The 24,890-nt window shown below is 38.1% G+C and overlaps 1 protein-coding gene across 1 annotated transcript in view; it reads right to left on the reverse strand.

The window, feature by feature from the left end:
• Pde4d (phosphodiesterase 4D) overlaps positions 1–24,890 on the reverse strand; it is a 1,452,168-nt gene that overhangs the window by 1,039,438 nt on the left and 387,840 nt on the right. Inside the window, exon 3 of the mRNA XM_021180268.3 lies at positions 17,882–18,014. Within this exon, the coding sequence (XP_021035927.1) occupies positions 17,882–17,923 (42 nt within the window). The 5' untranslated portion in view covers positions 17,924–18,014. The remainder of the gene's footprint in view (positions 1–17,881; positions 18,015–24,890) is intronic.

The raw sequence follows: 24,890 nt of genomic DNA on the forward strand, positions 1-24,890 counted from the left end.
CTATTTAAAAACAAAACAAGAAGAAATAGCAACTTCTTAGAGAAGATACTCTTGGCATGGTAATTTTAAAAGTGAGACCTTGGTGACTTGATTTTTCAAATTCCATCATTCTTGTCTTTCTCTTTCACTGGAAAAAAAAATGTTCATTGGCTCTTTTCTAATCAAGAATCAGTTTCTAGGCTCTCTTCTTGATCACAAGACATGTCAGGTCTAGCTATGCCAGACTCTTCTGTGATCAACTGACAGAACAAAACAAGGTCACTGGAATGCATCATTATATGCTATTAATTAATATGACTGTATCTCATACAATGATTAAAGGGAGAAAGAAGGGCTCTTTCCTTAACATATGTCCTATAGATTTTACTGTCTTGCTTGCAATTACTACCAAATATGCATTCTTTCCACCCTCTGGAGGATAACCTACCGCCATATGGGTAAAATAGCTCAAAGTAAGTGATTATTAAACCTATGAAATTTCCAAGTAGCTCTTCTTCCAGCATTAGGTGCCTTTGAAAGGAAATAACCCAGATGTGGTAAGATTAAGATGGGGGAAATGCTGCAAATGTTAGAAATGTTCACAATAAAAGCTGCTGGTAATCTTCAGAATGAATTAATCCTTGCTAAGTAGGGGTGCATTAATGATGATGCTACAGAAAGACCAATGAAAAATGCTCAGCACAAACGAGATGCCCCACTGCTGGGAATTTCTAGTGCTGCCATTGATTTAACTGCTACTTAAATTTTTCCAAACTATCTTACATGAATTAGGCCCATATTTTTTCAACTGAAATATTGAATTACCAACCCAATCCAACTTTTGCCTTTGAATGTACACAGAGAATTCCTTCATACTGCTAAATCCCAAATCTGACTATATAATAAAACCCATCGCCACTATAGAATGGAGGCAGAACTTGAGTCAAGGCAAAAGATGAAGATTAGAGAAAGTTTTCTGACTCCATCTTCTTTATTTGTTTACTAACCCACTGTTGGTTAACAATATTATACTTTTCTTTTGGGCATCTGTTAGGTCATGCATGCCCCTGTTATAAACATACTGCAAGTTCAAATAAACTAGTTTGACATCTCTCCTATCTTTAGGTTACTCTTTGTTATTGATTCTAACAAAATGGACAGAGTACTAACTAGAAAGGCCAGATTATTCATTTAGCTTTTATTATTCTTGATTACTGAACAATCGCTCTCACTTAGTTGAGTGTGTTCATTATCTTACAGAGACTCCACGTGGATCATTGTATGGAAAACAGCTCATGGTTTTGTATATGATGTTTCTCCTCTCCTTCCTGCCAGTTTTTTTTTCTTTCTTAACATTTTCTCTTTAATTATATCTTGCTTTTAGCTCTCATAATAATTAGTATAGTTATTAAAATCTATATTACTGTAGATGAGCAAAATGTACGGCTCAACAAAGCATAGCTATTAGCTTTGAACAGTAATCCTTCTACCTTGTTATATAGTCTATGCATGTGAACCCAGGAGAGACAATGGACAAATCTTGTAGTTTGGACTTAAAGTGTTCATTTCAAATGAATTGTCAATTCCCCTTTCCCTGATAAATTATAATCAGCAGAAGTATATAATACATCCTAAGTTATAAGATCATTATGAATTTCCAGTAAGGTACTGTTTGTGAAAATCACTTTGCAGACTCAAGAGAATCTTGCTGCAGTTACCACAATGAGGTCTACACACACACACACACACATACACACATACACACATACACACACACACACACACACTTGCTAAGAGTATTATAATGCTTTGAAAAACTACCACAGAGAGAAACAAGAATGATTACATAGATGATATATAATAACATAATAGATGAAATTACAGAAAAGAATGCCTTACTAAATTATAAGAAATTGTTTATACAATTCCGAGAGTGCATTTATCTCTAACTCTTTAGTTTCCAGCATTGATCATAGAGAAAACATGTAGTAGTTTGAATTTGAGAGGAGAAAAATGTGTAGTGAAAGCAGAGATTGATGGAAGGCTGGCAGCCGGAAAAACACAATATTCTAAGCACTTAACTGTTTTCAAATTTGGGGAACAAAATTTGTACCAGGAAGTACATTTCTAGGTCATAATTATTGATGTAGAAGAGTCATTTTATAGCTATGGCAAAATGACCTTACCTTCCGAAGTTGAATAACATTAGAATTGGAATAAGTTTAGTCTGTCCAAGAGAGAACAGACTCCATCATTTGTTGATATCTACATACATCAGCTGAGTAGAAAGGCTAAGAAGCACAAATAAATAAGATTGGGCTACTGCTCTGTAATTCAAAGGGATGAAATATGTAGACACCGCAATTGTCAGAGGAGGAGAATCAGAGACAAAGACTGAGAGATAGAAACAGAAACAGAGAAACAGAGACACAGAGAGAAAGACCTTATTCCTGGGTAGATAAAGTCGATTACTTAAACTGGCCTAAACGGAACATAGAAATGCATTCAGAAAGGATAGTCTGCAAGGGGGGAAAGGATATTCAATCAATTGTCAGAATCATCTTTTACTTCTAAGTAAAACATAGAATAAGTGTGAAATTTGATCAATAAAAGCTTAGTTAAAATAAAATACAAAACTGAAATTAGAAAGTATATTGAACTGAGGTAGACTAAAGGGTTAAACTGCCCAAGGGTAGGTTTGAAAGAAATCTCTTCCCAGTCAGAAATCCACATGCATTTGTAAACCTCTTTTCCAGGAAGGACAAAAATCTATCTAGCCACTTAAGTCCACTCAGATCAGAAAGACCATTCTGTAATTAGAAATGAAGCTTTTAGGGAAACGTATTCAAGAGTCCGTAAGGGACTGAAGAGCCAATTATCTTGTTCTTTGCATAGGTGAATTCTTATGATTCATATAAGGTTATGAGAAAACAAAAATAGGTTTCATCTCTACATCTACCCAAAATTTACTTTCAATAAGAAATGTGAATATATTACGTTTTTTAATTGATCAGAATTATTATGAAAAGTGACATACATTTCAGGGGCTTTGCCTCTTTTCTTATGCTAATACTTCAGATATGTGAGTTCAAAGTATTTTTAGTATAAATATAAATTCCTTTTGCTCATCTATCATATGTGGGCAATAATATTACTAATATCATGTTATGGTTTTAAACAAAACCATGGAATAAAACAAATATAAATATATGCTCAGTATGTATATACATTATTATATTTGATAACTATTTAATAAAGATTGGTCGCTAATAGCATATTATAAATAATTTACATTATAATTTGAAGTAGCTTAGCCTTTTCCCATGTGCTTTGGTGCATACATGTTCATATATTTACATGTATAAATACACAAAATGTAGTTGTTCCCTATATCCATGGGGATATGTTCAAAGGCTCCTTTTATTATTATTTTTCTTTTTATAAAAGTAACTGTTTCTTTTTTTAAAGTAGTAAATAGATGATGTCTTAGTGAGAGTTTCATTGGTATGAAGTGATACCATGACCAAAGCAATTCTTATAAGGGCAAACATTGAACTGGGGCTGGCTTACAGTTTCAGAGGCTTAGACCATTATCATCATTGCAGGAAGTGTAGCAGCCTGCAGGCATTCAGACTGCTGGAGCAGTCAAGAATTCTATATTTTGTTTGAAAAGCAGCAAGAAGGAAACTGGATTCCACACAGGGTGGAGCCTGAGCATAGGAGATCTCAAAGCCTATCCCCACAATGACATACCTCCTCCAACATGGCCACACATCCTAATAGTGCTGCTCCCTATGGGTCAAGCATTCAAACACATGAATCTATGGGGGGAGGCAAACCTATTCGAACCACCACAGGTAATAAGTAGACTTTACCATTATTATATTAAAGTATTTAAAGTCTCCTTGGTGATGTGAGATAGTGGTCATCTACTTTGCACCTGGCGTTCGGGTCTAGCCCACTATTAATTAAACATGGTCTTGCGGATCTACATGTTCCAGTATACACTTGCAGTTCCTGTGTGTGCGAATACAATATTCTGCCAGGAGTAAATAGTTTCATTCTCCAAGTTTAGTTACCCAAAATCCACTGCAGTCTGCAAACATTAAAAGGAAAATTTCAGAAATAAATAATTCATGTTTTAAATTATATAGCATTCTGTATGCACGATGATGAAATCATACATTCTTCTACTTCATCTTGCCTGGAAGATAAATTATCCATTTGTTTAAAAAAAAAAGAAAAAAGAAAAGGATACCTGAAACCACAAATAGTACTGAGCACTTTAAGTTCTTTTTAAAATCATATACATATATACCTATGGTTAAGTTTAATTTATAATTGAAACTCTGCAAACTACCAACAGTAAAAATAGATCAATTATAACAGAAGTTATGGAACTGTACACCTTTTCTCAAAATATAGTGCATTCAGTTCTGCTTGTGATGGTGTGGTATGATATGAGAAAGGTGTTATGTGCTATTAGTCCACTGTCCAAGAGGTGATGGGATAAGATACTTGCAATACCTCCACAGTCAATATGACAGCAAGAGCAATTATGATACTCACAGGATATAACGAATGCAGCACGGGCTCACTGGGCAAAGGGACTTACTCTCTACGATGAAGAAGGGCAGAGTGTGCTTTCATAAGACACCTGAGAATTTCATGGAATGTAAAATTCATGAAACAGTTGACTTGTGGAACCTTTCACTTAATATCTTCAGTTCATCTTTGACCTTATTCATTGATATAAGCAAGACACCCATAATAATAATAAAAATAAAGTGATAGTCTTAAATGGACCACATATTCAGACTTTGGTAGGCAAACAGAATAAGTAAAGCCCATTCCACAGTTAACTAAGAGCCATTCAGAGCCCTGATAATTATTTCTTGACATATCACAGAATGAACGACTCCTGCATGCCTAGCTAGAATTGTCACAGTTCCTCCTGAGCCTTGTTCCAATTTCACAACCATCACAGCTTCTACTCAGGTCCCCACTCTTTTCCTCCTTGCTTCAGCTCAAGAGAAAATACAGAAATTTTGGTGTCCTGGGGCATTGTTCCAATGCTGTTGCATTTATAGAAAATGGAAAGAAGAGTCCAAAGGAGATTGGCAAACCATGCACCTTCATCCACTGTCACTGGACTTCACTGCCCCTAATGTCATGTTAACCAAAAGCTCTGCTCTAGATCCAACTGGAAATCCCGTCCAATCATGGTTGTATCCCTGCAGAATCTTCTCACTCCCTCCTTGCTTTTTATAGCCTTCCATGGCACTGTCTTTCCCTAGATTTTCTCTTGACTATGGACAGATTAAAATATTTTATTAGGCAAAATATTCTTGTCTTCTCTGTGGAGTAATTCTCTTTCCCAATGACCCAATAGAGCAATGGCTTTATTCACAAATAACTGGCCAAGCCCTATGACACAATGAAGGAATTAAATAAATGAATTAAGGTACAAAATAAGAGAACTATCTACATACTCCTCAATGTGAAGAATGAAAGAAAATGAGGCATGTTTACATATTACTTAGTAGACATCCGAGAAAATACAAACCAGAAAAGGTCCAAAGTAAGAAAGATTTTGGCCTTATATATAAAGCATGTTCTTACTAGGTACTTGTTTCTAGTTTAGATGGTTGCCACCGCAAAATTTACTGTAATTCTTATCCTTGCTACTCTGTAAGCGGTTTGCAATTGTCTCCCTAGATAGATGCCTTTAGGATTTTTCTCTGTCATTCTTTAATATTCCCTCTCCTTCTCCTCCTTCTCCCTTTCCTCCTGCCTCTCTCTCTCTCTCTCTCTCTCTCTCTCTCTCTCTCTCTCTCTCTCTCTCTCTCTCTCCCCCCCCTCTGTTGTATCTTGATTTATATCTTGTTTAGTACACTCTTGGCTTTTAAAGCTGTAATTTGGAGTATGTCATCAATTTTAAAGAATTTACACCATTATTTCTTAAAATATTTCTTCTATATATTATTTTATAATTATATGTTATATTATATTGTATATAGTTATTTTATAATTTTCCATTACACATGTTATATCATTAATCATTATACCACATTTATTAATCTTGTCTCTTTCTTTCCTCTTTCTTTTTCCACCTCTTTCACCATCTTTCCCCCTCCCCCACCCTTCTTTCTCTTTAAATTCTAGTTTGTATAATTTCTGCTGATTTATCTTCAAGGTCACTGATTCTTTCTTTAGCTTCATCCAGTCTACAAATAGCCTTAGATTTAACTTCTAATTAGCATTTCCCCCTAGCAATCCTGTCTCCTTCTTTCTTCTATTTTTTTTGTTTTGTTTTATTTTTTCCAAAAACAATTTTTATTAGATATTTTCTTCATTTACATTTCAAATGCTATCCCAAAAGCCCCCTATACCCTCCCCCGTCCCTGCTCTCCAACCCACCCACTTCTGCTTCCTGGCCCTAGCATTCCCCTGTACTAGGGCATATAATCTTTGCAAGACCAAGGGCCTCTCCTCCCAATGATAGCTGACTAGGTCATCTTCTGCTACATATGCAGCTAGAAACATGAGCTCTGGGGATATTGGTTGGTTCATATTGTTGTTCCTCCTATAGGGTTGCAGAACCCTTCAGCTCCTTGAGTACTTTCTCTAGGTCCTCCATTGGGGGCTCTGTGTTCCATCCAATAGATGACTGTGAGCATCCACTTCTGTATTTTCCAGGTACTGGCAATAGCCTCATATGAGACAGCTATATCAGCAAAATCTTGCTGGCATATGGCATATACCCAGAAGATGTTCCAACTTGTAATAAGGACACATGCTCCACTATGTTCATAGCAGCCTTATTTATAACAGCCAGAAGCTAGAAAGAACACAGATGTCCCTCAACAGAGGAATGGATACAGAAAATGTGGTACATTTGCACAATGGAATACTACTCAGGTATTAAAAAGAATGAATTTATAAAATTCTTAGGCAAATGGATGGATCTGGAGGATATCATCCTGAGTGAGGTAACCTAATCGCAAAAGAAGTCACTTGATATGCACTCACTTATAAGTGAATATTAGCCCAGAAAACTAGAATACCCAAGATACAATTTGCAAAACACAAGAAAATCAAGAAGGAAGACCAACACGTGGATACTTCATTCCTCCTTAGAAGAGGGAACAAAATACCCATGGAAGGAGTTACAGAGACAAAGTTTGGACCTGAGACAGAAAGAAAGATCATCCGGAGACTGTCCAATCTGGGGATCCATCCCATAAACATCCACCAAACCTAGACACTATTGGATATGCCAGCAAGATTTTGCTTCTAATTTCTATCTCTGCTAACGTTATGCATCTGCTCTCACATGCTGCCAAACTTTTTCCTCAGAGCTTTGAAACAACTAATCGTCATTCCTCACAGTATTAGCTGCAACCCTTCTCCCCTTCTAGGCTGCTTTTCTGCATTACTACTTTATGTGTTTCTCCTATCATCTCACTTGGCATATACTTTCTTTGCTGAAAGCTATAGACCATATAGGATAGCAGATAGAGGAATACATTCTTTTTTTTTTTTGGTTTAAAGATGAATCTGATTATGTTTCCTTCTTCTAGGTCTTCAGCATGAGCTGTGTATTTCATTTGGTTAGGAGCTGGTATACACTCAATTTGTTAGAACTATGACTAGCCACAGTAACCTGCGTATCTCTGGGAGAAATGAGATCTCTTGTGCTTTGATAGTTGAAATTCTTGGCAATGGCAATTTTACTAATACTAATTGGGCCTCCAAGAGAAACTGTCTCTTGAATCCATTGTTGACAAATTCTAGTTACCTTTACCTAATACCTATTAGGGTCTTGGTTGAGGTCAGGCAAGAAGAGTATTCCCTGGTGTTCCGATTAAATCTGATCTCAGGAACGTGTCCCTGAGTTTCTAGGCAGCATCCCACCCCTCCTGCTACTGAAGTGCTGACCTCCATGCACATTCCTACCTTGGTCCCCAGAGATTAAACATTGCTTCCCCTGTATCCTTCATCATCTCCATCTCCAAACGTGCTCCATGAAAGATATCCTACTATGCCCTAAGACAACAATTTTTGGCATTCTTTTATGATTCTCATTTCATTCTATTGGAGACAGTAGCTCCTGTTTCTGTTAATCTTCCCAGTGGATGCCTGGAAAGGTTATTAGAAGAAATGTCTCCTATCAGATGTATACCCCACTACCCACAACATCTACTGTGTCCATATTTTCATGCTACCTTACATTTATCCTTTAGTAATTTATTCAAGATTTAGCAAGAATCTTTTTACTGATGCATGTGTCCTCTGGTGAATTCTACCCATTCACACAAATGATGGCATCCTCTCTTTGTAGGTGGTACCTTGTTGCCCTACAATCTTGGTGGTTCAGTACGTTATTTAGAAATCTTGAACAGTGCCTGGCAAATAGAGAAGTGGATGCTCACAGTCATCTATAGGACAGAACACAGGGCCCCCAATGGAGAAGCTAGAGAAAGCACCCAAGGAGCTGAAGGGGTCTGCAACTCTATAGGTGGAACAACTATATGAACTAATCAGTACCCCCAGAGCTCATGTCTCTAGCTGCATATGTAGCAGAAGATGGCCTAGTCAGCCATCATTGGGAAGAGAGGCCCCTAGGTCTTGCAAACTTTATATGCCTCAGTACAGGGGAATGCCAGGGCCAAGAAGTGGGAGTGGGTGGGTAGGGGAGCAGGGCAGGGAGAGGGTATAGGGAACTTTCAGGATAGCATTTGAAATGTAAATAAAGAAAATATCTAATAAAATAAAATAAAAAAGAAGTCTTGAACATATATTTTGTCTAGTGTATATATTTTTTCCTTTATGTAATGGTAGGAAAATGACTTCCTGCAGAGATTTGCAACTCTGAGATTAAGTCAGAAGAGAAATCATTCACACTGGAATTCCCCAATACATTAAAAATTTGAAGGTAAGGTTTCCCTCTGAGAAAGACAGAGGTAATGCGGCTAGGTGGAAAGAATGAATATTTGATTGACTGTAATTCCCAAGTCTTCAAGTAGTTTTGGAGGAATGGGGGTGTCCTTGTCTAAAATTGAAAACTAGTATAGTCTTAGAAAATGTTCCACTAAAGTTTTTCTCCTACTTGGGAGAAAGTTGTCTCTGTGTTTCAACAAAAAGCAGGTTACTCTTCCTATCTCCTGTGCTGACAACTGCATCTAAACAGTTTTCACAAAAGACTGTACAGAAGTGTGTGTTGTATACAGAGTTGTACCTTTGAAATGAATAAGTTTACTTAGATTTGAAACAATGGGCTCCTCCTGAGTCTTAGGACAGGGAAAGGCATGGACACCAGGCAGGATCCAAGTAAAAATGTCTCTCATTATGGGGACACAAGCAAAGCACAAGGAGGAAATCGGTTACTGAGAAGAAAGAACAGCAGGGAAAGGTTGTGCCAGAAGTAATTATTTTCATATCCAGACCTATGGGTTTTCCTCCTGCATTATGATTTCTTTCCATCCCATCCTGTTTCTGTGAAGTTTGGGCACATTTCAGAGCTGGAGTTGGTTATAATTCATGGCTCTTGAGGCAGTGTAACAGCATCCACATGAGGCACAACAGTAAACCTTGTTGTCTTAATCAAAGAAAGACTGACTCCACACACCCCAGATGAGCTGCTCAGACAACAATTCAGATTTCTCCAAAGGAAAGCCTTTGAAAACATTACAACCCCTTTCTACCTTTATCTCAGACATGGGTTTAGAGAAATGGACTATGTTAAAAAGCAATAAAGAATTATTTAAAATCACAAGTGTCTTATACTTCCAAACATTGGTGAAGCATTTTTCAATTCTGTTTATTCTTAGAGAAACCAAATGTCCAACTGAAGTACTGTTAGCAGAGATGAGACACACTCCACTTATTAACCGGCTTCCTATGCAGACTTTGGGGGAGAACGGTAGCCGATTCTAAGGTTAAAAATTCAGATTTTTTTTTTTTTTGTCATAATGGACAATTTTTCATTGAGCCTATTCTGAGAAAAACTTGACTTAGGAATTGCAGAGTCAAAAAATGATGGCTTCAAGAAATTTCTTGTAAATCTCATGGTGAGAAGTTAAAAATTTAACAGATTCAAATTTTATCTAATTTGTAGTATGAAGTGCAAAAAATAATAATACCAACACAAGGAACCATGACTTGGGAAAATTTTTGATTTGAGGTCATTTCAAAATCCCCAAAATACTGTATGTATACTAGAAAAAATTATGCCCAGAAATGTTTTTAAAGACAGTGTGTGTGTGCGTGTCTGTGTTGTCCCATGAGTTGCTATATAAACAGTCAGAGAAGGACCCATGGCAGTCACTTCTCTACTTCCACCATGTGGGATTGAACTCAGGGCTGCAGGCTTGGCAGCAGGCATTACCTCCTGAGCCATCTTTTCTTGTCATCCTGTCAGGAAGTTTCAACCTACATCCAATGTATGTTTCTCTTGTCTACATTGATTTCCACTTTTTCCCTGATGTTTTTGATGCATGAATTGTTCTTGCAAGTCAAAATATGAAATCCTTTCAAATCGATAGCACTTATCTTGCCGCTTTCCTCATTATTTCACACACATTTTGGTGATGAGATGCATGCGCTGATCTCCTGCTTGAACACTGAAGAAACCCACTCTTATTATCTCCATCCCTCCGTGTGTACAGAATCATTCCCTCATCTCTTTCTGGAGGCCTTCGTTGATCTTTGAATATTTCTTCAGATACTACTGTCCCTGGACAGTGTTTGTGTCTCCATTGGTGTGATTCATATAGTGTTGAAATGAATCCCTGCTGACAAAGTAATGCTGTGCAATTGGGCTCTTCTAGAGAAAAATAACACAAGTTGGGGCCTTAGTAATATTTTAAAATACATTCAATAAGCAGAGAAAAGGAATTACAAGGCATGGTCTGTAGTTTCTGTTTTAAATGGATATATAGAAAAGAATACTTTTCTTGGCCTGTGGTATTGCTTGTTTGAAGGTAGTTTTACTATGTTTAATTTTTTTAATGCTCAGTGAGCCAGATACTCTGTGAAGCCTAAAATCTCAATGCCAAAGTACACCATGGTATCTTGACTCTGAGTCTCTCAAGTACCATTTGGAATGCAGTTCTCCGGAGTATAACTGTTATAGCATAATCAAACAAGCTGTAAGGGCTTAATAGACTCTGTTGACTGAATTAAGCTATGGATGGTAACAGCTAACACATGATCAAATTCATAACATAGATGCAAGGCTGCTAAAACAGAACCCCATATTAATAAATTAGGAAAAAGGGGGATAGGGTAGCAGCAAAAACAACAACAACAACAACAACAAACATTTTAACTGTCTTTTTTTTTTTAATCTGTGCTCTATAAATGGGGCCATACTCTCAACTCCAGGCATATAGGAAGGGATTATCAGTGACAAAAGAAAAGGACAGGACTCTGGCACAACTCATTCAAGCCATGTTCTTTTGGCTGAACTGCCGATTGATAACCATCAAACACCAGGGTCTAACATATCAGCAATTGTCAATTGTACAACGCAGTGTAGCTTATGACCTCATAAGTCACCTTTTCAGTAATAAAAAAGGTCTAGGTGATCTATTTGTTTGATGGATCAATTCTGCTGCAAAATCCCTAAGGACTGAGTGTTTGGTTTTAGAAGTACACATATAGAATTGGACATTATATAATTATTTTGTTGGCACTGGTTGGGTTAGTTTGGGTTTTTTTTTTTTTTTTGGTTTGCTTGTTTTCCTTCATAATGAGCTTTCAATATCATTTGCTCAGCATATCCTTGAAAGCTCACGGTAAATTTTCAGGGGCACTTGATTATTAACTGCTTTCTCTCATGCTTCCTCCATCAAGTCACAGAGATTGAAAGCCAAGACTACCACAGAAGAGCTTAGGATCAGTCCATGTTGCCTTTGGAAGCACCCACCATGAGAGGCAAACATGCTATTGATTTCATTTGAAGAGTTTTGTTTGTTTATTTCTTTTAACAATAAGAGCTCTTGCCCCTTGATAGCTATTTCACAGAGTAAAAGGTAATTGACAAATTGCCAGGATCAAAATTTGGGTACAGCTAAAAAAAACAGCATTTTTAAAGGGGAAAAAAAAATACCACTCTTAAAAAAATACCACTAATAGAAAACTCCAGCAAGTTAATATGCTTTGCCTAAAATTGTTCCATTTTGTACTGGCAAGATTGCCTGTAAGACAAATTTTTTTTAATATATATCATCAATTCAAGTGGATCCCCCTATATTTTGATATGTTATTGGTGTTTACATTGTTAAGAAAAATATATGTACAATTATTTCTTGGTCATAATCACTTGAAATTCAGCCCCCACTTGAAGTTGCCCTAAAAAGAATCAGCAAACACATTACCATATCTAAAAATGTGAGGTTTTTTTCTAAGACAACAATTCCTTGACTGATTTAGATGCTGGAACAGTCATGTGACCTGTGATTGATTCAAGGCCAATGGCTGCTGATCACTCCCTATTCTTCAAGTCTTTTTTTTTTTCTAAACTCATATTCGTTTATACCCTCAGCTATTCTTATACCATTGTTGATTATCTAAGAAAAAAATTCTTTTCAACTACTCTAAAATAATCTATGTTTCTGCAACAATGAGCATAATTGACAATTAGGACACATTATTCACAGCTAAAATATCTCTTCTAAAGAGGTTATGCACAACATGGAGAAGAGAGAGAATGAGGAAGCTGAAGGGGGATAGTACTGCAGAGTCTTTGAGAAGCAGTGAAACAGGCTTGAGTCATCAGGCCTGGGGTGCCAGGCTGATGAAGCAATTTCAATAAATCATAAAATTTATAAATGCAGCTGTCAAGTAGGTTCTATGAAGGTAGGACCATCAAGTATCCTATTCATATTAGATATTCTGGAGCCTAACATACCCTTAGCCACTTAATAAATACTTCATTGGATTTTTCTAAAACAGAAACATTACCTGGGAGTCAGGAATAATAGTCAAATTAATCAAATCTCTAAAACTACAAGTTCTCACTTCAGTTCGTGACTGGCAAAGCATGGAAGGCAGCTTTTTTATTTTTTATTTTTATTTTGCCTTTAATTTATGTTTTCCAAAATGTTTTAGTAACAGTATCTCTCCTGAGTCTCTTCTACCCTAGGGAATAAACACGAGTGAAAAACAAAAACAAATAAAAATAAAAATAAGGGGTTTAACTTTTTTAATTTGCCTGAATTGTGCACTAATACAACTCTACAGCAGTGTACCTCAGATGGGCAGGGATATAGTAGGGAAATGAGGTTGGACTGGCAAGGAATCCTTTAGTTTTACTTCATCCATAAAAATCTCAACCCTGACTATCTCTGAGTAGCTGGAAGGAATAACAAATGAAGGCAGTTCTGCAGTGCTAGTACAAAATGGATCATTCCTTCCATGGTTCTTTTTTGGCCTCTCCTCACCGGGTGGGTACCCATACAGAGAGATGTAGATGAAACAGCATGAATCACTTTACTCTGGGTCAGCAGGAGAGTAGCCACATCCATACACAATCAGCCAGGGTAAAGACACAATTGGAAAATATTTATTTATTTATTTATTGAGAGCAGAATACACTTAGTATATGAGCTTTAGATAGTATTTTTTAAAAAACCACCTATGTATGACAAGAAGCAATTTTAGAGAACCCACTGACGCATCCCACCAGAGCAGAACCCAGTTCCTTGATTCACGCTGATAGCCTACATAGGTGGACTTCTGGTTTGGCATTTGAAAAAAAAAAAAAAGCAAAAAAAGAAATTCTGGATTTTCACTGCACTGCAAACAGCCAGGAATTGCTTCCAGCTTTGAATAAACAGTAAACAACAATTCTGCCCGAGAGAACAGGGAACATCAATTAAAGACATCTGGTGAGTGACACATTTGTCCCAATGTAGAACATCCAAAAGAATCCCGAGACAGAGGGCAATTTCGTCAAGAAAATAAAGAATCTAATTGAGCAGATGACATCTCAAATCTCTTCCAGAGGATTTAGGCTACTCAAATTGGGAGTTTTAGGTAAAAAAATCATAAAAGATACTGTAGAATTCAACATATAAAAGGACTGATTAGTGAATTATTAAAATTTATCCACTTCCTTCATCATATAAGATCTATTTTTAAAAATACCTGAGTTCAGAGGATAACAGAAGAGCTACTATTGTAAGGAATCATTCTTTTAAGTAAGAACTTTATTTTCACACAACTTTGGAACCAAGTATAGAGAATCAAATCTCCGTTAGGTTCATGTACCTGTGAACCTCTCATGTATGTTGACATTTTTAAATCATACTTTCATTAATTCTTTGAAAACTTCGTATGATAATATTGTGATCATATTCATTCTGCCTCCCCAGCTTTCCCCTTCTCTATAGTTATCCAACATTCTCTCCTTCTCCCTTTCTTCCCCCTCCCCCTCCCTCTTCCTTTCCCTCTGCTTACCTCTACCACCACCACTATCCCCTGCACCTCCATTGAGTCCAATTTGGTGCATCCACTGGCAGAGTAAGGCATTTCAGAAAGCAGTGGCCTTGTAATATTGTGATAGATGTTAAGAAAAGGATACGTACAATAAGTGAGAGATACATATAATAAGTAAAAGCAATAATATCAGAGCAGAACAATATTTCAGAAAAAAAATTAAAATGAACCTCTAAGTCTGTGAAGAGTTGCTTGGAAACTCAAAACCACCACAAGGAGTTCTCAAATACAAACTAGAACAACAGGAAATCATGATCTTTCTCATGTCAAACAGTTGAAATAATATGATGATTCTTCAGTATTGACCATATTGGGTTTATATATCCCAGTGACACACTGAAATAATTTTGTAAGAATATCAAACTGACTAGCTCCCAGGAGAGGGGAGGAGGGAATTGGGGAAGGGTTGTGGGATGGAGGAAGGGTTGTAGGAGGAAGTGATCAGGAAAAGGACATTATATGGCATTTTAAAGTGAATAAGTAAAAACTAATTAGTTAATTAATTTAAAAAAGAATGTCAAATCTTTATAAGTGAAGTAAATGTTTGCACCTTGCCTAAATTCAGATGTTACATCCCTGGCTCTCAATGTAAAGATGTTCATCAGCAGTGGGGGTGAGAGGAGTTTGGGAAGATGGAGCTAGTAAGAAGGGGCTGCAGAGCTCTGTGAGGTCCAGTGAGGATGCTGCTAACTACAAGGCATCAGAAAGCTACGAGGTGATGAGGTGATCTGTCACCATAAATGAATTGTGTGACCCTGGCTCTTGGGAGTCTCAGCCTCTAAATTTTTCAAAAGAATACATTTGTATTTAAGTCACCAATCTGGTATTTTATGATAGAAGCCAGCCTGACTTACTTATGAATGCACGCGAGACCTAAACTCAAAAGTGATTTTGAAAAGGAATCTGCTGCACTCCCCTTTTATGCCTTTATCTTCTCCATTAAATAGAGATTGTCTAAGTGTTACAAACTACATTGGTACTCTTCTCAGAAAGGAACACACTAATAAGGTGTCCATCTAAAAATAGTCTTAACCCATTCTTCTCTTGTATGCCTTATGCAATGGTCAGTCTTCATCGTTAACTTTATATTTTAATCACATAGGAGACACATATGTGTATGTGTTGGTCAGTGTGATATCCAGAGAGCTCTGCATGAAGAAAAGAAACCTTCCTTTATTGTGTATAACATCACTCCAGGGCCTGGGGCCCAGAACTGAATGAAAAGAGGAATGGGGGAGGAGCCAGCGGGTGCTTCCTGACTGACTATACTTGCCTTGTGGCCAACCCCTTCCACCACACTTCCCTTGCCATATTCAATTAAAACCTCAAACTGTTCGACACCATAAGCCCTTTCTTTCATTAGTCGCTTCTTTCCAGTTTGTCACTGAAGTTAAAAAAAAAATGCACCTTGATTCACAGTGACAGGCACAGGATCTATTCAGCAACACGTGACTGATATGCCTCCATTCACGTTGACAGATACAGGCTCTTCGCACGCAACAACACGTGAACAGTCACAGAAACAGTCTTCCCATTTAATGGTTATTATTTTTAAATTGCCAAATGAAATAATGCCCAAACAAAGAGTTGACAGTTCTTAAATTAAATTATTTGAACGTTCTTTAACAAAACGGAAATTGCTGCTTCTGGGGGTGGATTCTTTCCTAACAAAGAGTTAATGGGTAGAGGTGACATGCCACCAGACCACATTTCAAGTGCAGAAGTGGCAAATTCTTACCAGTAAATCAGCCACCTCATTTCTCAGATAAGGAGTCATACCCTGCTCGGAGTCACTCAGCTGTGTGGGCAAAACGCAAGAGCTCTCTCTGTGCCAGTGGCTTTGGAGGATGCAAGCAAATGAGAACCCGGCCAGCAGCTCCTGCCACCTGAATGTAGGCAGTTCAAGCTCTCATGGTCTGGGAAGCTTCAGCCTTTGCCGAGAGAAGAAGAAACAGTGCACAAAACAAAGGCAAACGGGAAACTTCTAGAATCATTCAGCACTCTTGCTCCCTTAAAGTCACACCGTGGAGTCGTTTACCTTTAGAAGATTTTTCCCTCCATGAATGGAGAAGAACTAAATGGTATGTTTTGATTATCCAAAATGCTCTCCTCTTCACCTTTCTAATTTTTTTTTCAAACCGTGTGCCCCTGACATTCAACCAAAGGAAGTATCATATTGATATGATACAAATCATATTTGATTTAAAACAAGAAAACTCAGTAACAGGCGTGTTCTTAGTTTGGTAATTTGTATGCAGGTAATCTCTATTATAATGAACAACTCTGTACAAAGATGAAAAGAATTCTAGGCACAAGGCTCTGGCCTTTTATGTTATGCAAAATTCCATATAACCAAAGACCAACGACTAAAACAAATGAATGTGAACACTTCACCAATTTGTTGAATTTATTTAGTTGGTTATTAAGCTTGGGATTCAATCCAATGACTGGTAGCATATCTCTCAGGATAGCCTTTTTTTTTTTTTTAGATGCTGTAAGGCACACTAACTTGTCCTCTCTCCACGCTCATCCCCGTTCTGTAGGAAGAATGAAAGATGGCCTTGGGCAAGGTAGTATCTTAGGACAAAACACAAAGCGTTTCCACGCTAGAGCAATGTGTTTGCATTTGTGGTTTTCCTGATGCCTTCAAATGAGTGTTCCTACGTCACAAGCACATCTGTTTGGATGCTTCTTCCCCTTGGGTAAGTGAACAAAGGGACATATTGTTAGAACTTGTCTGATGGAAGTTAAATCTGCTTTCATCCTCGCTTGTATTCCACTGCACTTCTTTTGTGTTGTTTATTCCCTCGTAAGATAATAGAAAACTCAAATTTGTCATGAGTGTGGTACCTTACAGGCACTGTACAATTCGAACAAATGCGTAAAGCACCTCAGAGCAAAGAGAAGGGCAACTTAAAGACATTAGAAAGGAAGACTAAAACGGGTAGTTAGAGACTTAGGCCAGAGCGGGGAGCTAATGAAGGGATGGAGTTTCAGAGTGTGTTTGCCTGATAAGTACCTTTACACACTTGCATTCAATATATACCTTTGGACGGATCTAGACAGACTGATCGTCAAGACATAACGTTTCTATTTTAACTCTAACTACATATTTATTCCATGCACTCAGATATCAGGGTGCTCAGCACCATGCAATGAAGCCTATGTGAATGAGTGGAAAGGTATCTGGATTGCAAAGGAGACCCATCAAATAGCAACTAGGCCACACGGATGAATGAGACTGCCTTTGTTCACAATCTACATCCGGTTAGAGTACTGAAAGCTAACCAAAGGTTAACCACAAACCTAACTGCAACACCACAGCATTAAATCCAAGAAAGCTAGAAACGTTGTAAGTGCATGTTTTACAAAACAAGTGAAGAGCAAAGGTACTTACACTTTTGCTCCGAGAGAGTACATCACAAGCGTCCCTCTCCATGGTGCGGCTCTCAGTAGTTCGGATGCCACTGGCTGCTTCCAATGTTGGTGCTCTCACTGCAACTGTTACTCACTCAGAGGCAACTGAAATGCTGGAGAAAAAGGCAAGGAAAGGATTAATCAAGTTTATGATTAACATGTGCACTTCGAAATGCTGCCGTGGACTGGGACAGTGATTCTTAAATAATTCATCATAGTAGGCAGAGATGTTGATGTGTTTAAAACAATAAAAGTGGACAGGAGGAACATTTCCAAAACAGCTTTTGTTTAACGCAAGTTACAGATCCCAGCACCATCTGCTTTCTGTTAAATATCTAAGCTTACTCTTTTAGCAGTTGAGATAAATAGGTGTGGTAGACACAGCCTAAAGATCCTCATACGAACAGAAGAGGCGGCTGAACCATGACATGTGCTCATTCTTGCTGGGAAACTAGGGACTCCCCAATTTTCCACTAAGGTACCAGGCACATAACCTTTCCCACCAGTAGGAAAACACTAAAGACTACAGGATGACTATGAGCATGATGTCACAGCTTCCTCTTCTCGTTGTATTACCAGTAAATCTACATAAAAGTCAATGGCATTATCCCAGTGGCTATGCAGCAGTACTCCAGACCTTTGGTTCAAAGAGGGTGAAAAGCTTGCTTGAGAGAGGGTGAGGGCCTCTTACCTAGTTAAACAATAACTGTTATTCCAAAGACTCTTCCAGAGTAACTGTCACTTTCATATCATCAGTGTTTCCTAACCTCCACTTTCCTAGACACTGAAAAGGAGACCATTTAGAAGGAAGGGTGAATTGAATAAATTTCTGCTATCCATTTACTTCTAGACATAGCTTCACTACTCATAGGGCAGAGTTGTACGTAGGATGCTATGCTTTTGGGAGACTTACTCTAGAGGAAAGAAGATGAGGCCAGAAAGCTTGGTCAAAACATTGACTAATAAATAGTGTAGGCTGACATTGTAGGTGTGGAGGGTAAGAGGCAACAGTGTGTTTGCACCATTATTTGGATGTAGTCTAAGTTCTTTAGGGAAAATAAGGTGCCTGTCTGACATTTAGGAAAAAGAGTAGCAGTAGTCATGGGCTGAAAGAATTTGGTTTGCAAAACAATTTTGAAAGGTACAAGCTGTTATTATTTATAAATGGCAACATCACAGGAAGACCAACAGTGGACCTCTGGGAGCTCCCAGAGACTGAACCACCAACCAAGGAGTATACACGGGCTGGTGCAAAGACCCCAGCACATATGTAGCAGAGGACTGCCTTGTCTGGACTCAGTGGGAGAGGATGCCCCAAGAAGGGAGGATAGTGGAGAGGGGGCAGCCCTATCAGAGGTGAAGGGGAGAGGTGATAGAGGAAATTCCTCTGGGGGGAACAGGATGGCAGTATTTGGGATGTAAATTAATTAATTAAAAAAGAAAATTAAGTAATCTAAAATAGTTATCTGCTTCAAAAACAAGAACAAAAACAAACAAACAAACAAAAACAAACCAAACCAAAACAAAACCAAAAAAAAAAAATCCAAACATGAGTTCAAAGCATGAGAGACTATTGAGAATCCAACATGGCTGCAGACCTCAGCAAAGGGATAGCCATGCAGCAGAGGAGTCCAGAGCCCAATCCCACCATTGGATAGGGACTGTCACCATGTTCTCTAACAGCCCACAGTGGCAATCTCTCAAGGCTGGGAAAAAAATGGTTTCAGTCCCATATGAGCCACTCTCTTTCGAGTTTTAAAAATCAAAGTGAGATATTTTAGGGAGGCCAAGGCCCCTCCGATAGCAAGGTACAAATAGAAAAGAGAGAATGGATACTATTATTGCTAAGAATACCCTTAGATGTGGAGACCCAGTGCTACCAAGGAGAAAAAAAAAAAGATTTTCTAGCTTGAAGAAAATGTCTGCATAAAGGTAAAAGAAAAACACATTATCCAATGTGAGTTTCTAGGGGAAAAATAATTCGTTTTTTTAGGCTTTATGGGCTTTCGTGGTCACCGCTTTGAAGAGAAGAGGTTTTGAATAGAGGGACAAACCTACACAGGAAAAATACGTAGTTCATAAGCTTCCAGGAACTGAGTCACCTTTATGATTAGATATGATGCACAGCATCTTAGATGGCCTCCAAAAATGTGGAAAAATATTATTCATCTCATTTGCAAAATGGATTGAGATCATTTTTAACTATGATCTAAATGTCCATGCCTAGAGAGAAAAAAACGACATCTAGATAACTGCTGTAGGAAGCTGATGCTCTGCTGGGGAGAAACTCATTGAAAATATTTAATTATTCATCTGGAATGTAATGAGTTCCCTTAGGGTACCACGAAGACGTGCTCACAGTGAGCTAGTTGATCAATGGTTTCAAACCAACAAATCAGTAAAGTCAGACAAACAATGGATTTGACCTGGAAAGTCTTACTGAATTAATCAAGTAGTTTAAGGCATTTGACTTGAACACCTTTAATCCCATCATTAACAGATTCTTCCCTTCAGGAATTCAAAACTTAAAGGAATATGAGTAAACAGATGGACTTAACAGAATGACCAGAGTCTCCAACTATATAGCTATGGGGCAGCCTGGCCTCCATAAAAAATTATGGTCCCGGGAGCCAAGTAGGTATATCTCTGTATAGCTCTAGACAATCTGGCATGTCTTAGCAGAGAGACACTAAGGAATACCTGGTCTTCTTTGAGTGTTGATGAAGAGATGCACTTAGAGTAATATCTAACAAAGCATTTGGCCTGTAAGATGGGGCACACTTTTGTCTTCACCATCTCGCATCTTTCTCTGAGTACCACCATGTCAAGTAATAATTACACAACTGAGTCTTCCTTGTTGCCTACAGTGTCTAAACCCCAACAAATAAAACCCGCCTAGGCAAATTTCAACTAAGTATTGGTGAATCATTTATCTGGACCTCAGGAGGAGGTGCATGGCTATCAGGATCATTTTAAGAGAGTTCAGTAAATAAAGGCTCTAAGGAAGATGGGGGCGGGGTAGAGGAACCCACAATGACAGTGCAGTCCTGGGAGCAGGCAACGGCAGTTATCTACAAGGAGCAAGCAGAGATGGCTGCCGGCATCTACAAAAAAGACAACCATGCAGAGCTGGCTTCCTTGACGAGGCAGGTTACTTTCTGGCACAGCTCAGAGGAAAGAGGTGAAGAGAAGCACATGACCTCATGCCACCCACTCTGATCACCTGCCAAGACTCCCTACTAGCCAACTGCAACTGAGCAAGAGGGCAACGGAAGATGCAGATACACTTTTCATCTGTCAGCCTTCAGGGACAGAAAGCTCTGAAAGCCAGAAAGGGAAAGAGGAAAGAGCTGCAGGCAAAATAGAAGACCTGCCACACAACTATGTTATGCATTCTAGCAAGAGGATTATATTTTCCTGCTGCCTCATTTGTTCCAGGAAAAATATCTACCATTTATCTCAATAATGCCAAGAAAGAGTAGATATTGCTAATGTATTGTACTACTCAAAATTAAGGGTATCTTTTCCAGAGAGAATTCATTGTCCAAACTCAAACTTGATCACCCTGTGGCCCCCATACCACTCTGGTGGTTTTTTTTTTTATATCCCCATACCACTCTGGTGTTGCTATCATGGACCAATGCCATTTAATTATCAACAGAGAGTAATCAGCACAAATATCAGATCTATGCACACACCAAAGAATGTTTGAAAACTATATTTTCTTTTTCTTTCTTTCTTTCTTTCTTTCTTTCTTTCTTTCTTTCTTTCTTTCTTTCTTTCTTTCTTTCTTTCTTTCTTTCTTTCTTTCTCCCGGGGAGGCAGTTATCTGAGTCTCTACAAATTCCTCCCTTAGTAAAGACAAGACAAGACAAGACAAGACAAGACAAGACAATGTGTTTCTCCCTCTAGGCAAGATACACAAATGAAAACCAGGAGGCTTCACTGGCACATATGTTGTCATTATGACAGAAGCTTCCATATAAAAGTCAATGGGAAAGAAGGAAGAGTCCACCCCTGCAGGGAATAGACTACAGAAACACAAGTCAACGAGAAGCAGGTTAGAAAAGCTAAGATAGACACTGAGAGCAGGAGCCTAAACCACCTGGATAAACTGTGCAGCTTTGGAGCAAGGATCAAGATGAGTCTTTTCAGGGGATTAAAGGTTAAGTGTCGAACACTCTAAAGTGCTCATCAGAAAAATAATTTTAATATCTACCATTACACTGACACATGAAGATGTAAGATATTGGGAAAGGTGCCATCTCTTTTACCCTTTGCTTGATGTGTGCTTCGTTGTAGAGAAAATCGTTTTGTCCCACCCCACCCCAAAGGGTTGTTGTAGGGATTAATTAGCTAATATCCAAACATTTCTGAAGAGTTTCCTCCAAACATAATTCTGCACATTTAAACAGAAAATGTAGGTTCCAGTTGCCCTCAAATATCAGGAAAGCTACTGGGTTTATGTTAGACACCTAAGATGAATTTCCTTTTCTTCTCCTTTTGTGGAACAAGACCTTTTTTTTCTCTTTTTCTAGAGTAATATAGTGACTGGTTGAATCATAAAACCACTTCACAGACATTAAAATAAAACACCACTGAGTTCCAACTTGCCACTCACCGAAATAAATCTGTCATAACACAAAACCTTCTTCATTTAGGGCAGTAGTACTCAACCTGTGGGTCACAGCTCCTTTGAGGGGTTGAAGGACCCTTTCCCAGGGGTCATCTGAGAGCATTGGAGAGCACAGGTGTTTACATTACGATAATTATATGGTGGGGGAGTCTCTGCAACATGAAGAACTGCATTAAAAGATCACAGCATAAGGAGGCTGAGAACCAGTGTTTTAGGGAGAAAGAAGTGTCCTAATGTATTGCCTGTGGATAATTAAGTAGTACTCAATTGGATCTGTCTCTAATTTGGAGTCCTTTTTTTTTCATTAGATGGTAGATATTTCTAATGGTACATTAAACTGACATTAAATTGCTTCTGTCTTCCCTAGCATTCTCTCAAAGGGCTGGGAGAAACAAGGATGTGATCAATCCCATGCTGTTACACACATGCTCAGCAACTACACTCTCACCCAGCTGTGGCCTAGTCCTCTTGAATAGATTCTAATATAATGGAAAAATAGTGGATATAGAATATAGTTGTTATAAAAGACAATGCCCTCATGCAGTTTAAATAGGCTTGATTTATTTAGGCTTAGCCAGAAAACTTTATGAAGATAAATTAGGGAAAGGCAATCAGCCCAAGAAATAAATACTTCAAATGTTAACAAGGGGACAAGACAAAACTTTCATGAGAAGTTTAACTGATGGCCTCAGTGAGTTAAATGTACACGAGTTTTTCTTCTCCATACAGATGATAGATATAGTATTTGTCCATTTGGCCTCTGTTTAGACAAGGGAAGATTCTACCTGGATTTCCTGGTATCTTCTAAAACCTCTGTGTTAATAGACGGTCCAGATGCATTTTAGTCCAGACCCAAAGAGAGCACTAGAGGGTTCCCGAATTTTATAGCCTCTCTCTTTTGTCCAGGTGTCATGGGCTGATATCTCTCAGCTGAGCTCTTGCTTGGGCTCTAGAAACAGAAATCTAGAGAGCTCAAGACACACAGCAAATCATTCAGGAACTGCGAACATGAGGGATCAGCCTAAGATCACAGGGTTGCCTAACACAGGTCAGGAAGGAGTCTAAAGTGCCCCAGCCGCTGACATGCCCATAAAAGTGTCTTGGAGCTGAATATTCTGCCCTGTTCACTTTTTTCCTGGAATCTACTTTCATGGCTCTAACAATGTCTCCTGGTTTTTCAGAAGAGTTTACTCAGTTCTAAAGTGGACAGGAAGCTGACAGGCAACGGAAAACGAACTTGTGACATCTGGTTTCAGTTTGCACTTTGTAGGGACTTCTGCAGAGATATCTCAGAGGCCAAGTAGAGCGGTCAGATGGTCTGTTCAACACGTGTTTAATCTGTCTTATCATTCCCACCCCCAACATCATTGCTTCAATATAGTTAGACTTCTCTAATCTCTCCATGTTTGTTTCTAACTCAGAGCCTCAAATTCATGTTTTTAAATTGTTCCCCTGAACATTTTCTTCTTTATCATCCTGCAAAAGTCCCACCCATCTATCAATTTCCCCAAGTCTCCAAATCTTAAAGGCCCCTACTGTGGACTGCAAAAAGCCAAAGACAAGTTGCACAGATTTCCACTTTGTTCCCTAAGGATTCTAAGTTTAATCATTGTTTCCTCAATTTAGAACTGAATAAGGCACCCTGTTCCAACTACACATTGCGTGATTATCAATCCCAGTTCGTTAAGGATGGGAGCCTTTCACCAAGACTGTTCCACCTTCTCCACAGTGGAGACATACTGTTGCTTACTTATCAACAATGTAAAGAAACAGAGGGGGAAAAATAAAGCTATAATCCAGTGTTTCTCATTTTATGAGTCAAGAACCCTTTGGGGATGAAAGAGCCCTTCACATGAGTCACCTAAGACTATCAGAAAACAGACATTTACATTACAAATTCATAAAGTACAAAATTTCAGTTAGGGAGTAGCAATGAAAATAACTTTATGGTTGGGGGCCACCAGAACAGGAGGAACTGTTTTAAAGGGTCCCAGCATTAGGAAGGTTGAGAACCACTGCTATAAACCCATTTTTAAAAAGTGAGCATTTCAGCCAGTAAGTATATATTTTGTAAAATTAGAAATAAAATTATAACTACAGAAACTTCATTATCTCATTATCAAAGAAATTAAAATCTCTAAATGTATATTTGCTTTCTCTGTGAGTTAGCAAAGTTATTTTTCATAAAATCCTGGATGGATATATATGTTATTAAAAGATATATATGTATATATATATATATAATTAAATATGTTTCACATCTTGCTGATATGGTTTCCAAATGAAATAAAGCCTTTGGAAGGAATATATTAATAAAATCCAAAAGCTTTAATGTGGTGACATACCTTTATAA

This window comes from Mus caroli, unplaced genomic scaffold (genome assembly GCF_978045245.1).
Source record: "Mus caroli unplaced genomic scaffold, Mus_caroli_1 scaffold_15, whole genome shotgun sequence".
NCBI classification, from domain to species: domain Eukaryota; kingdom Metazoa; phylum Chordata; class Mammalia; order Rodentia; family Muridae; genus Mus; species Mus caroli.